The 15402-nt window shown below is 45.5% G+C and overlaps 1 protein-coding gene across 1 annotated transcript; it reads left to right on the top strand.

The window, feature by feature from the left end:
- The first annotated feature begins 1111 nt into the window (after positions 1-1111).
- Positions 1112-2070, top strand: LOC123132009 (18.9 kDa heat shock protein). Its single transcript, XM_044551756.1, has one exon. It carries the CDS (start codon positions 1180-1182, stop codon positions 1735-1737), a length of 558 nt encoding a protein of 185 aa, XP_044407691.1. The 5' UTR covers positions 1112-1179; the 3' UTR covers positions 1738-2070.
- Positions 2071-15402: the final 13332 nt, after the last annotated feature.

Here is a 15402-nt window from a genome sequence, read left to right as displayed (position 1 = left end):
AAAGAGCGAAATTAGGCAAGACTGTTTCCTTGGTGCATCGATGATTGTGTGCGAAGGGGTGATGGACTCAAACATGTTGGAGACTTATGCTTGCAAGGAAGGCCTAGTGCTTGGAGAAGATCTTCTATCGAGCAAGGTGACAATTGCTTCTGACTGACGGAGAGTGATTCGATTCTCAAAAAAAAACTAAGAGTGATTCAAAGATCTACACACCTCGAAGCAATTGGGAGACAATTGCATTTTTTTAGACAATGCATGAATTGATCCCGAAGGAGATCTTTACTCGCTTGACTTCTTTTCTGGCCTGTGAATTTGGCCATGAGCAGCGCACTTGTAATGTGGAGCCTCCTCATAGACTTGCCTATGGCGGCTACTTTAGATCCTTGACGCCATATTTGGCTATCCAATCCCAGTTTAGCTACACATCAGTCAGCTGATTCGAATTCAGCGTCAGTTGATTTTTGAATGAAGGAAGGAGAAGGGAGGACCTCGCCGGAGAGAAGGAAGGAGCTCGCCATCATCACCCCCGTATCTATCTTAGGGTTCAGGAGGGGGGCGGTGGTGGGGGCAGTGGTGTGGGATTAGCCGGAGAAAAAGCTCAGCGCAGGCAACCCTAGAGGGATGGCCAGGGCGGCGGGGGCCAGCGTTTAGGCCGGTGGTGGCTCTGGCGGCTCAAGGAAGGAGATGCATCAAGAAGTTGAAGAAAAACCATTGATTTTGCATCCAACGGTTCACATAATCAATTGATCTCAAACGAAATCTCTTGAATTTTGCTATATGAAATAAAGGTCGTTCACCCGCAAAAAAAAATTAAAGGTCGTTGTATATCCCCCCCCCCCCCCCAAAAAAAAGCTAATCATCAGAACCGAAGGCCAATATGAATATGAACAAGGTGAAAAGGTGTTTTTATTCTATTCTCTTCAAAGCAAATGATTCGTATAATCTTTGGGGAAAACAAATCCTTTATCAGTGCGTGTAGCCATCGAATAATGAATCCACATCCACTAGTTTTCCACAAGGTCCTAGAGGATGGATGGCATCCATACACAGTAATAATCCGTTCATGTACCCATGCTGTCATGCATCTATAAATAGGCAAGGCAAGTAGCCCAAGGTTACATATCATCAACAAAGCTAGAAGAAGAAGAAGAAAGAATCTGACAAATTAAGCTAGGCAGCATGTCGATGATCTCCAGCATGCTGGGCCGGAAGCAGCCGCCGCCGCAGCCCCAGCCGCAGCAGCACGCGGCGGCCCACAAGGCCAACGGCCACGGCGGCGGCGGGGACGAGGTCGTGGAGCCGGTGAGCATCGACATCCTGGAGCCGTTCATGGAGGCCATCTCACTGACTGCGTTCGGCGGCGGCGGCGGCTGCCGGCCGGCGCTGGGCCTGCCGTTCTCGACGGCGAGCATGGACTGGAAGGAGACGCCGACGGCGCACGTGTTCATGGCGGACGTGCCGGGCCTGCGGCGGGAGGAGGTGAAGGTGGAGGTGGAGCAGGAGCGGGTGCTCCGGATCAGCGGGCAGCGCGCGCGCGCCGCCGAGGACAAGGGCGACCGGTGGCACCGCGTGGAGCGGAGCGCCGAGAAGTTCGTGCGCACCGTGCGCCTGCCGCCCAACGCCGACGTCGACGGCGGCAGCGTCCACGCCTCGCTCGACAACGGCGTGCTCACCATCACCATCCCCAAGGACGACGGCAAGAAGGCCTACGGCAGGATCATCCCCATCACCAACTAATGACCAGCCACGTGCATGCACCATCAACTCAATCAATACTGCGTACTATATGTATCACCACTGCTTAATTATACTTTACTAAAGAGAACCGTAAGACGCCGGAGATAAGCCCGGCCGCGTATGTATGTGCTCAGCTGGAATTCCGGAAGATTTCCGTCAATTATACCATAGGCACACTCAATCCCGGCGTCTGCAAGTTGATGCATACAACCATCCCACTCTCTAGTGGGTTATAGGCTATACAACTGAGATATGAGATATGACTCCAATAACCAAATGTATATGTAGCAGCAGCTGTGAAAACATATCTATATATTTGTGTTGGGTTATTAATCCGAAAAAGGGTTTCCCCGCTTTATATATTATATAAAAAGAGTACATCCAAAGCATCGATACAAACGCACACCACACAAACCCAAGGCGAGGTACAAGGAAACCATGCAACGAAACACACCCTCAACGACAACCAAGCACCTACAAGATGTGCAAAAAAGGGTCCGCTTAGCATCGACGGAGACCGCCAAGAGCAATCGTCCGAGAGGGTGTGTGACGAACCACGCCGGACCGAGGGACGATGCCTTCAAGAAGGGTACGACCACAGAATGTCGCCTCCTTTTGATCCGAAGATCAAATTTTCACCTGGAGCGAGACGAAGGAGAGGGAGGACCACGACATAGCCTACAAGGAGGAACATAACATCCGCGAATGCCGCCACCGTCGGCCGGTGCATGAACTGGACAGGTGATGAACCCAGTGCTTCAATCCCTTCGTCGCATCCCCGATCCGCCAACCACTCGCAGCCATGACTGCGCGCCCGCAACCAAGACGCGCAGTTCGCCCACGACATACGCGCCTCCCACCGCCAGGACCGCCGCACTGCCACCAGACCACCGCGACAGCCACCAAAGAGCACAACTTTGACCAAATCTATGCCCCCAACCGACTCCGAAGTCACCGACGGACACCTTGCCACGAGAGGAACCATGGCCATATGCCGGTCCAGGGAAAGGGGGAGGTGACGCAGCAGCCCAAGGCCAAGATCGGCGACGGGGCACACGGAAGCGCCCCCGTCCACCAGCCAGCCCCCCCCCCCCGAAACCACGTTCGCCCCCGAAACCACAGGCTCGGACCAGCCGGAGCGCACCGGCCGCTGCTGCACACCGAAGAAGGTGAAGGGGAACCAGATCGTGCGCTGTCGCGCCTAAGGGAAGCCAGCAAGGGGTCTTCCCGTGCTGAGCACCACCATTCCGCCGCAAAGGGCCTTCCTGAACGGGGACGCCCACCGCCACCGCTGCTGCGCCCCCCTCCCCCACCAGGGCCACCGTTCCGCCGCAAAGGGCCTTGCTGAACGGGGACGCCCACCGCCACCGCTGCCGCGCCGCCCCCTCCCCCACCAGGCCACCGAGAGAGGGCCGCCCGCGACCCGGTCGAACTCGACCCGCAGCGCCAGAGGTGATGCCGAGGCGCTGCAGGGGAGCAGCCGCCGCCGACACCACCCACCGACTTGCACCTCTTCCTTGCCGCCTATCACGCCGCCGCCACGCCACCGTCGCTGGCCCACACCGAAGCACCGCTGCGCCTCCATGGCCAGCAACGAGCACCGTGTCCCGGCCCGAGAAATCCGGCTCGCGTCGATCCCCCTACGCGAGGAGACAAGAGGGCCTCGCCGCCGCTGGCGACGACGATGGAGGGGGAGAGGATGAGGGGACGGTGGGCGGCAGCGCTAGGTTAGCCTCTCAGACGCTCGCGGGAGGAGGGACTTTTACCTGAATCAACTCTTCGTCGATGGGTTATTAATATTATGATTGTTGTGTGTTTTAATATGAAAGATATGCCCTACTAAACTAATTGGCCTCCGGATCATGCTTCGCGTGATGGATGGCTATATCACATGATGCAAGAGTCGTTGCGTGGCGAACCAACCTGTGGTTGGATGGTTAGAGAGACTGTGGTATCCCCAGCCCACCAGGGTTTAATTTCTGGTGCTCGCATTTATTTCTGAATTTATTTCAGGATTTCCGGCGATGTGCATTCAGTGGGAGGAGACGTTCCCGTCAACGACGAGGCGCCTACGGTGACTTTGTAAATCTCAAGATGATATGCCGGCTCAGTCTTTCGGAGATGCTCATAGGGGTAGGGTGTGCGTGTGTGTGTTCATAGGGGTGAGTGTATGCGTGTGTATATGAGCGCTTATGTCTGTACTGATGTTAAAAAAAGAGTCGTTGCGTGGCAGATATTATGATAAACGTTTTCTCGACATTTTTTTCTCCAAAAAAATTATAAAAGGGTTGCACTTAGCAGTTTTAAAGTAAAAAAGCCGCATGAAAATGGCGTATAGGAAAAATTCAGGTTTTTGATGCTACCTATCAAATAAGCCCTCTAACAAAATTGAATTCTACAATATTTTTTATTAAGTTTATTTGATTTAAAAAGGATTGTGTTGTGTTATAGTACATGATACGTCTCCAACGTATCTATAATTTCTGATTGTTCCATGCTATATTATATTCTGTTTTGGACATTATTGGGCTTTATTATACACTTTTATATTATTTTTGGGACTAACCTATTAACCGGAGGCCCAACCCAGAATTGTTATTTTTTGCCTATTTCAGAGTTTCCCAGAAAAAGAATATCAAATGGAGTCCAAACGGAATGAAACCTTCGGGAACGTGATTTTTGGAATGAATGTGATCCAGAGGACTTGGACCCTACGTCAAGAAAGCTATTAGGAAGGAACAAGGTAGGGGGCGCGCCTACCCCCCCAGGCACGCTCTCCACCCTCGTGGGGCCCATGTTGCTCCACCGACATACTTCTTCCTCCTATATATACCTACGTACCCCCAAACTACCAGATACGGAGCCAAAAACCTAATTCCACTGTCGCAACCTTCTGTACCCATGAGATCCCATCTTGGGGCCTTTTCCGGAGCTCCACCGGAGGGGGCATCGATCACGGAGGGCTTGTACATCAACACCATAACCTCTCCGATGATGTGTGAGTAGTTTACCTCAGACCTTCGGGTCCATAGTTATTAGCTAGATGGCTTCTTCTCTCTCTTTGGATCTCAATACAAAGTTCTCCATGATTCTCATGGAGATCTATTTGATGTAATCTTCTTTTGCGGTGTTTCTTGAGACCGATGAATTGTGGGTTTATGATCAAGTTTATCTATGAACAATATTTGAATCTTCTCTGAATTCTTTTATGTATGATTGGTTATCTTTGCAAGTCTCTTCGTATTATTAGTTTGGTTTGGCCTACTAGATTGATTTTTCTTGCAATGGGAGAAGTGCTTAGCTTTGGGTTCAATCTTGCGGTGTCCTTTCCCAGTGACAGTAGGGGCAACAAGGCACGTATTGTATTGTTGCCATCGAGGATAACAAGATGTGGTTTATATCATATTGCATGAGTTTATCGCTCTACATCATGTCATCTTACTTAAAGTGTTACTCTGTTCTTTTGAACTTAATAATCTAGATGCATGCTGGATAGCGGTCGATGTGTGGAGTAATAGTAGTAGATGCAGGCAGGAGTCGGTCTACTTGTCGCAGACGTGATGCCTATATACATGATCATACCTAGATATTCTCATAACTTAATTCTGTCAATTGCTCAACAGTAATTTGTTTACCCACCATAATACTTATGCTCTCGAGAGAAGCCACTAGTGAAACCTATGGCCCCCGGGTCTATTTTCCATCATATTAATCTCCTATCAACAAGCTATTCTGGCACTGTTTATTTTGCTTTCTTTACTTTGCATCTTTATCATAAAATACCAAAAATATTATCTTATCATATTTATCAGATCTCACTTTCGTAAGTGACCGTGAAGGGATTGACAACCCCTTTATTGCATTGGTTGCGAGGATTTTATTTGTTTGTGTAGGTGTGAGGAACTCGTGCGTGGCCTCCTACTAGATTGATACCTTGGTTCTCAAAAACTGAGGGAAATACTTACGCTGCTTTACTACATCACCCTTTCCTCTTCAAGGGAAAACCAACGCAGTGCTCAAGAGGTAGCAAGAAGGATTTCTGGCGCCGTTGCCGGGGAGTCTACGCAAAAGTCAACATACCAAGTACCCATCACAAACCTTTATCTCCTGCATTACATTATTTGCCATTTGCCTCTCGTTTTCCTCTCCCTCACTTCACCCTTGCCGTTTTATTCGCCCTCTTTTTTCCGTTCGCCTCTTTTTCGCGTGCTTCTTGTTTTCTCGTGTGTTCGATCGCTTGCTTGTCACGATGGCTCTACCTAGATTTGGTGATCTTCACCTTAAAAGGTTAGAAGAGATCAAAAGCAACGTCAGGAGTTTTATGGTCTTACAATTTGAGCATAATAATTTCTTTAGAAACAAGCTTAAGGAACAAAAAAGCTTTATGGGTTATATGAATAAAGAACTCGATGATATGTCTAAAGAATTTGATGGTTTGAAATCTCAGATTGCTCATCTTGAGAAGTTAATAGGTGAAGTTTCGGATAAGCAGGCCACCTTAGTTAATAAGATGGCCTCTAAGCCGGATTTTTTTTGGAAAATAAAGATGAAGATCTAAAAGTTATTGATGTGTCCCCTATTAAATCTTTGTTTTGCAATATGAATCTTGATAATGATGGGACTGAATATGATCCACCTTTACCTAGAAGGCGTTCCAAAAATTCGAAGTTTTTAGATCTTGATGTAAAAATTGGTAAAAGTGGGATTGAAGAGATCAAAACTCTAGATATTAATGAACCCACTATTTTGGATTTCAAGGATTTTAATTATGATAATTGCTCTTTGATAGGTTGTATTTCCTTGTTGCAATCCATGATAAATTCTCCACATGCTTATAGTCAAAATAAAGCCTTTACCAAACATATCGTTGATACTTTGATGCAATCTTATGAAGAAAAACTTGAGTTGGAAGTTTCTATCCCTAGAAAACTTTATGATGAGTGGGAAACTACTATTAAAATTAAAATTAAAGATCATGAATGCTATGCTTTGTGTGATTTGGGTGCTAGTGTTTCCACGATTCCAAAGACTTTGTGTGATTTGCTAGGTTTCCGTGATTTTGATGATTGCTCTTCAAACTTGCACCTTGCGGATTCCACCATTCAAAAACCTATGGGAAGAATTAATGATGTTCTTATTGTTGCCAATAGGAATTATGTTCCCGTAGATTTTATTGTTCTTGATATAGATTGCAATTCTTCATGTCCTATTATTCTTGGTAGACCTTTCCTTAGAACGATTGGTGCAATTATTGATATGAAGGAAGGGAATATTAGATTCCAATTTCCGTTAAGGAAAGGCATAGAACACTTCCCTAGAAAGAAAATTAAATTACCATATGAATCTATTATGAGAGCCACTTATGGATTGCCTACCAAAGATGACAATACCTAGATCTATCTTCGCTTTTATGCCTAGCTAGGGGCGTTAAATGATAGCGCTTGTTGGGAGGCAACCCAATTTTATTTTTATTTCTTTCTTTTTCCTTCTGTTTAATAATAAATAATTTACCTAGACTCTGTTTTGATTGTGTTTTTTGTGTTTAATTAGTGTTTGTGCCAAGTAGAACCGTTGGGAAGACTTGGGGAAAGTCTTTTTAATCTTACTGTAGAAAACAGAAACTTTAGCGTTTACGAGAACTGCTTCCATTTTTATTTGTAAGGTGATATTTAGTTAATTATTTTTGAAGAAGATTAATAGATAAATTCCTCACGTCCAGAAATTTATTTTAGAAGTTTTGGGGTTCCAGAACTTGCGTTAGCTACAGATTACTACAGACTGTTCTGATTTTGACAGATTCTGTTTTTCATGTGTTGTTTGCTTATTTTGATGAATCTATGGCTAGTAAAATAGTTTATAAACCATAGAGAAGTTGTAATACAGTAGGTTTAACACCAATATAAATAAAGAATGAGTTCATTACAGTACCTTGAAGTGGTGTTCTGTTTTCTTTCGCTAACGGAGCTCAAGAGATTTTCTGTTAAGTTTTGTGTTGTGAAGTTTTCAAGTTTTGGGTAAAAGATTTGATGGATTATGGAACAAGGAGTGACAAGATCCTAAGCTTGGGGATGCCCATGGCACCCCAATATAATCTAAGGACACCTAAAAGCCAAAGCTTGGAGCTATATTTTCGTCTACTTTCATCGGTAACTTTACTTGGAGCTATATTTTTATTCACCACATGATATGTGTTTTGCTTGGAGCGTCTTGTATTATTTGAGTCTTTATTTGTTAGTTTGCCACAATCATCCTTTATGTACACACCTTTTGAGAGAGACACACATGATTCGGAAATTGTTAGAATACTCTATGTGCTTCACTTATATCTTTTGAGTTATATAGTTTTTGCTCTAGTGCTTCACTTATATCTTTTAGAGCATGGTGGTGGATTTGTTTTATAGAAACTATTGTTCTCTCATGCTTCACTTAGATTATTTTGAGAGTCCTACGAAACAGCATGGTAATTTGCTTTAATTATGTTAGGCATTCAAGATTAGTAAAAAAATTCTTATGAGTGTGTTGAATACTATGAGAAGTTTGATACTAGGTAATTGTTTTGAGATATGAAGATGGTGATATTAGAGTCATGCTAGTTGAGTAGTTTTGAATTTGAGAAATACTTGTGTTAAAGTTTGTGATTCCCGTAGCATGCATGTATGGTGAACCGTTATGTGATGAAGTCGGAGCATGATTTATTTATTGATTGTCTTCCTTATGAGTGGCGGTCGGGGACGAGCGATGGTCTTTCCCTACCAATCTATCCCCCTATGAGCATGCGCGTAATACTTTGCTTTGATAACTTGTAGATTTTTGCAATAAGTATATGAGTTCTTTATGACTAATGTTGAGTCCATGGATTATACGCACTTTCTTCCTTCCACCATTGCTAGCCTCTCTAATACCGCGCACTTTTCGCCGGTATCATACACCCACCATATACCTTCCTCAAAACAGCCACCATACCTACCTATCATGGCATTTCCATAGCCATTCCGAGATATATTGCCATGCAACTTACCACTGTTCCATTTATTATGACACGCTCCATCATTGTCATATTGCTTTGCATGATCATGTAGTTGACATTGTATTTGTGGCAAAGCCACCGTTCATAATTATTTCATACATTTCACTCTTGATTCATTGCATATCCAGGTACACCATTGGAGGCATTCACATAGAGTCATATTTTTTTCTAAGTATTGAGTTGTAATTGTTGAGTTGTAAGTAAATAAAGGTGTGATGATCATCATTTTTAGAGCATTGTCTCAAGTGAGGAAAGGATGATGGAGACTATGATTCCCCCACAAGTGAGGATGAGACTCCGGAGTAAATAAAAAAATGATGATGAGAGAAAAAGAGAGAAGGGACAATGTTACTATACTTTTACCACACTTGTGCTTCAAAGTAGCACCATGATCTTCATGATAGAGAGTCTCCTATGATATCACTTTCATATACTAGTGGGAATTTTTCATTATAGAACTTGGCTTGTATATTCCAATGATGGGCTTCCTCAAAATGCCCTAGGTATTCGTGAGCAAGCAAGTTGGATGTACACCCACTTAGTTCCTTTTTTTGAGCTTTCATACACTTATAGCTCTAGTGCATGTGTTGCATGGCAATCCCTACTCACTCACATTGATATCTATTAATGGGCATGTCCATAGCCCGTTGATACGCCTAGTTGATGTGAGACTATCTTCTCCTTTTTGTCTTCTCCACAATCACCATTCTATTCCACATATATGAAGGAAATATGCCCTAGAGGCAATAATAAAGTTATTATTTATTTCCTTATTTCATGATAAATGTTTATTATTCATTCTAGAATTGTATTAACCGAAAACATAATACATGTGTGAATACATAGACAAACAGAGTGTCACTAGTATGCCTCTACTTGACTAGCTCGTTGAATCAAAGATGGTTAAGTTTCCTAGCCATAAACATGAGTTGTCATTTGATTAACGGGATCACATCGTTAGAGAAGGATGTGATTTACTTGACCCATTCCGTTAGCATAGCATTTAATCGATTAGTTTGTTGCTATTGCTTTCTTCATGAATTATACATGTTCCTATGACTATGACATTATGCAACTCCCGTTTACCGGAGGAACACTTTGTGTGCTACCAAACGTCACAACGTAACTGGATGATTATAAAGGTGCTCTACAGGTGTCTCCGAAGGTACTTGTTGGGTTGGCGTATTTTGAGATTATGATTTGTCACTTCGATTGTCGGAGAGGTATCTCTGGGCCCACTCGGTAATACACATCACTTAAGCCTTGCAAGCATTGCAACTAATGAGTTAGTTGAGGGATGATGTGTTACGGAACGAGTAAAGAGACTTGCCGGTAACGAGATTGAACTAGGCACTACTAGGGAAAAGCCTAGCAGCAATGCGGGTTTTCGGACTTTTAGTAGCACGGGGGCCGGTACTACTAATAAGGCGCTATAGCTAACGTATAGCAGTAGCGCTGGTCCACCCGCGCTACTGCTACACAAGTGTTGCAGCAGCGCGCTTAAAGGAACCTCGCTGCTACTAATAGCTATAGCGCGCTTCCCCTGCGCGCGCTACTGCTACAACCGCGCTGCTGCTAACTTTTCTCCACTCGCTACTGCTAATTTTAGTAGTTTTTTGTTTTTTTTCGGCATATGTGTTTTGTATTTGAACAGGCTTTATAGAAGAATCTTTAGCACATAAAAATGTCATCATGATACACATACAAATGCCTGCGAGACCACAAATGTAATCATAGCATATACATACAAATAGTCTCGTCATAATCATCATCCAACACAAAGTGGTATCTTATCATCATCTCGAAAATAGCGATACATGCAAGTCTCGAATACTTGCAACTACAATTTCATCCATCTAAACAAAGGTATACGCGAGAAGAGCTATCACTATGAGTGAGAGCGGAACTATGCAGTACATGAGATGGCGGTTACGAGTTCTCTCTCGCGCTAGCGTGAACCTCAAGTAACTAGCTTCTCCTTCTTGTCTGCTTTTGAAGCCTTTATGGCTGATGTCCGAGAACCCATTCACTTGCGCCTGACACTCATGGCACTCGTTGTACACCCCCAGAACCTTCCCTTTGTACACGACATAGCAGTTCCATCTCGCCATCAAGAAACTAGGTACCTGTTAGAGATGCATGTTCATGAAGAGGATGTACAATCATATATATGCAACAAAATATACTAGAGAACACTGAAAAAGAAAGGGTTAGCAACTAGATGCAACTAGGGATCATGGACATCACAAAGTTGCATCGCTACAAATAGTATACAAGTTCAACCGACACATATCATCATCATCGGCATCATAAATCACTAGAAGTTCCATCCTTCCATATCATCGAGGATGGACCCTAGCTTCTTGAACGGCGTGAGGTCTAGACGTTGCATGCCTATGCGAGTTCGGACGTCAGCTCGCGATATAGGGCCATGGTGGAACATCCCCTTCTCATCGACGACTTCTTTCATGATGATCGTCGCAATGTCGCTTTGGATGCGAAAGAAGTCATCTCTAAGTTTATAATCCGCTTCTCCATGAGATTCTAGCCACTTGTGGATATGATCATCATTTCTGCTTCTCATGCGAAGCTTTTGGTGATCCGTGTTGAACTGAATCATGAGATGGAGGATGTAGAATCCATCCTTCTTGCTTGGTTTTGGGACTTGGATGCAGGAGAAGTTAGTTTTATGCGCGAAACCCATCTTCTTGTTCCTTTGTTTCCTGATCTGCATGTGGCCACCTCTAAAGCTGAAGCCTTGGAGAGCATCATCTAGAATATTCATTATGTGGGTGTAGTCTTTTTTCTCGTAGTCTCTGGAAGGGTCAAAATACACGGCGTGGGAGACTTGCGGATAAAGAACGATAAGGACGGCGCGCCCGTTGCTGCGGGGAAAAGACACCTCAAATTATTCCCCATAGAGAGAGAAGGAATGATTGAAATGTATGAAAGGGTTGTTCGAAACTGACTTACTTTGGATGATAAGGCACGAGGACAATTTCGGCATGACCTTTGCTAAAAAATGGACATATCGAGCGCCTGAAATTCACTGGAACGGAAATGAATCAACATTCCGGCGTAACATAGGCAACTCGGATCATTTACCAAAACATGACATGTCCAAAACATGACATATCCACATATCACATGTCCAGTTCAAATTTGCATATAAATTCAGCAAATTTTGAGACCTATCTAAATTCATAACTAAATAGATAACCTAATTAACATAACTAAAACCTAAGTAAATTAACCCTAGCTAGCAGAGAGAGAGAGGGGGGGTGGTTTACAGAGGGTGCAAGGCGAGGAGGCAGGCCCGACGACGGCCGAGGTTGGGAGGGGAGGAAGCAGAGGAGGGAGGTGAGGGCCGAAGGGTCAGGGGCGAGCGCGCCTGGGTTGGGGCGGCGGGGTCGGGGGCGAGCGCGCCGGGGTCGGGCGCGGCGGGGTCGGGGGCGGCGGGGACGGGAGTGAGCGCGCCGGGGTCAGGGGCGAGCGCGCCGAGGTCGGGGGCGGGCGCGGCGGTGCGACGGGGCCGGGGAAGAGAGAGTGGGGATTTGGGAGAAAAGAGGCGGGATGAAGTAAGGAGAGGGAGAATTTTGGGTTAAGTGGACGTAGCAGTAACGCGTTTTCACGAAACGCGCTACTACTATTACGAGCAGCTATAGCGATTTTCTGCAGAAACCGCTACTGCTATCTTGACTAGCTGTAGCTCTTTTTCACTAAAGCGCTACTGCTATAACCAGTTTCCCTTTCTTCTTTTCCTCAGCATAATAGGAACATATATATTACATCATTGGACCCTTGCATAATAATGGCTAAGTGTGTATACAAAATAGGAACATATATATATTACATCATTGGACCCATGCATAATAATGGCTAATTAAGTGTGTATACAAAATAGGAACATATATATATATATTACATCATTTGACCGATTCCTCAGCGCTGACGTTTTCGTTTTTGAGTCAGCTTCTTTCCCTTCTTGTTCGCCGAAGAATAATTGAGCCCCTCATTGTGACTTTGCCTTTTCCATGGAGTATGATTTTTCTTTGGTAATGTAGTATTGATTCTTCTTTTGACGTATACTTCATCATCATCGTCATCTTCCCTCATTGGGTTGCCGTACTGATCATAGTCTTCCTCGTTGGCGACTCCATCCATTCCAATGATGTTTCTTTTGCCTTTCCTCACGACAACACGACTGGGATTGCATGGGTCGGTTATGAAGAAGCATTGTGTCATGTGCTTAGCGTGTACCCATGGCTCGTTTTTTGCGATAGCGTTCACGGTAGCGCTCTTGGCGTCGGGTATAGTCATGGTAGTGAAAATCCGGCTTTCTCTTTCGACATTCTTAGCCCATCTGACACGGAACATCGTCGTGTTGTGCAGTCCAGAGTAGTCAAGCTCCCAGATCTCCTCGACCCTTCCATAAAATCGTTCAGTTGCGCCGTTGTCGCTGCCGGTCATGCATTCCATCGTCACCCCTGAGTTCTGATATTCATCACTGTCCATATCTTTGGCCTCCGTGTAGAACGTGTATCCGTTGATATCATATGCCTGATAGGTTACGAGGTTGGGCGAGGGGCCATGTGCTAAGGCGTATATGAGCAATCCGTCCTTAGAGCCCTCCTCCGGGGGATTAGCAATAATATGCTCTTTGAACCAATGCAGGAAAGTGGAGTTGTGCTCTCTAGTAACTTCGGCGTCCGTCCTGCATACCCCCCGGTCACGATACTTCTTTGCGATAATTTCTTTGTGCAGTGCCACGAAAGGATCTACCTCGTCTAGGTGTTGTAGCACTACCAAGTTTGCTCTGTCAAAGTCGCTGCGTCGATCTGAGTATGCCACGTGCAGTTCCCTGCGACCGTTGCAGTGACCTTCTCCTTCGAGCCTCCCATCGTGCTTGTTAACGGGCAAACCAACACTAACACCAGGCGGCTGGTCTGCGCCATATAGAAAATTCTCACAGAAAGAGATGCACTCTTGTGTCAAATAGCCCTGGACGATGCTTCCATCCGGACGGGACATGTTACGAACGAATCCTTTGATGATCCCATTCATCCTCTCAAACGGCATCATGTTGTGCAGGAATGACGGCCCCAGGTCTATTATGTCATCCACAATATGGACACACAGATGCACCATCACGTCAAAGAACGCGGGCGGGAAGTACATCTCAAGCTCATTCAGTATCACAACGATCTCTTCCTGTAGCCTTCGGAGCTGCTTCACACTGATCGACTTTCGAGAGATGACGTCGAAAAAGTTGCAGAGACCAATAAGCGTGTCACGGACGTGCTTGTCCATTATCCCTCTAAGGGCAACAGGTAATATCTGCGTCATCATCACATGACAGTCATGAGACTTCATCCCGCTGAACCTTTTCTTGTCCGTGTCTAGATATCTACTTATCTTGCCACAGTAACCGGAACTAACTTTGACTCCGGTAAGGCACTTAAAGAATTGATTGATCTCAGCCTGACTTAAGGTGAAGCAAGAAGGGGGGCAATAATCCTCATTCTTTATTTTCTTGCCCTTCTTCTCCCGTGCCTCTGTCTCCGTCTCTGTCTCGTCTGACATTTTACGGGGCGGCATGTGCAGATCTTCCCTGATTTTCAAATCTTGCAAGTCTTTTCTTGCCTTCGGCCCATCCTTGGTCTTATCCGGCATGTTCATCAGTGTTGCGAGCAAGCTCTCAAGGACATTCTTACAGATATGCATTTGATCAAGGCAATGAGGTGTATCGAGTTTGTGCCAGTACTCCAAGTCCCAGAACACAGACCTCGTCTTCCATACCTTCAGCAGCGGCTCCGGCGCCTTTCTCATCGTCTTTCCCGGCGCGGGGCACTCCTTCCAGTTTTTCAACAGCTCATCGATTTCGGCACCGCTCCGCTTACGTGGAGGTCCTCGATGCTCAGCGTGACCATTGAATAGATCTCCACGGTTTCTCCACGGGTCGTCCTGTTCGAGCCATCTTCGATGCCCCATGTACACGATTTTCCCAGACCCGCCATCTTTCCTTGACGTTAGCTGCTGAGACGTCGTATCATCCATGCACCGCGTGCATCCGCAATATCCATGGCACACCTGGCCTGCCACATATCCGTAACCAAGATAGTCGTGCACTGTCGTGATCAGCGCGGCTCTCATGTTGAAATACTCGCCTTTGCTGGCGTCCCATGTCTTGGCCGGTGTTTTCCATAACGTGTCTAACTCCTCCTGAAGTAGCCCCAGATACAAATTAATATTATTTCCTGGTTGTTTCGGCCCTTGAATAAGCATGCTCATGTGAATGTACTTCGATTTCATGCACAACCAGGGGGGAGGTTGTACATCCATACAAACACGGGCCATGTGCTATGGTTGGTGCTCTGGTTGCCAAACGGATTCATGCCATCGGTACACGCGCCGAGCACGATGTTCCTTGCATCACATTCAAAATACCGATAGAAGCTGTTCAACGCTCTCCACTGGCTTCCATCCTTGACGTGTCTCAGCTTCGGATCATCTCCATCGTCGGGCTTCTTCCTCTCCGCGTGCCAGCGCATTAGCTTTGCTTCCTTGGGATCTACAAAATACCTCTGGAGACGGGGAGTGATCGGTAAGTACCATACCACTTTCTGGGGACATTTCTT

The sequence above is a fragment of the Triticum aestivum genome, chromosome 6A, assembly GCF_018294505.1.
Source record: "Triticum aestivum cultivar Chinese Spring chromosome 6A, IWGSC CS RefSeq v2.1, whole genome shotgun sequence".
NCBI lineage: Eukaryota > Viridiplantae > Streptophyta > Magnoliopsida > Poales > Poaceae > Triticum > Triticum aestivum.
Note: the sequence above shows the minus strand (reverse complement) of the source record. Positions and strands in the feature narration are given on the sequence as shown.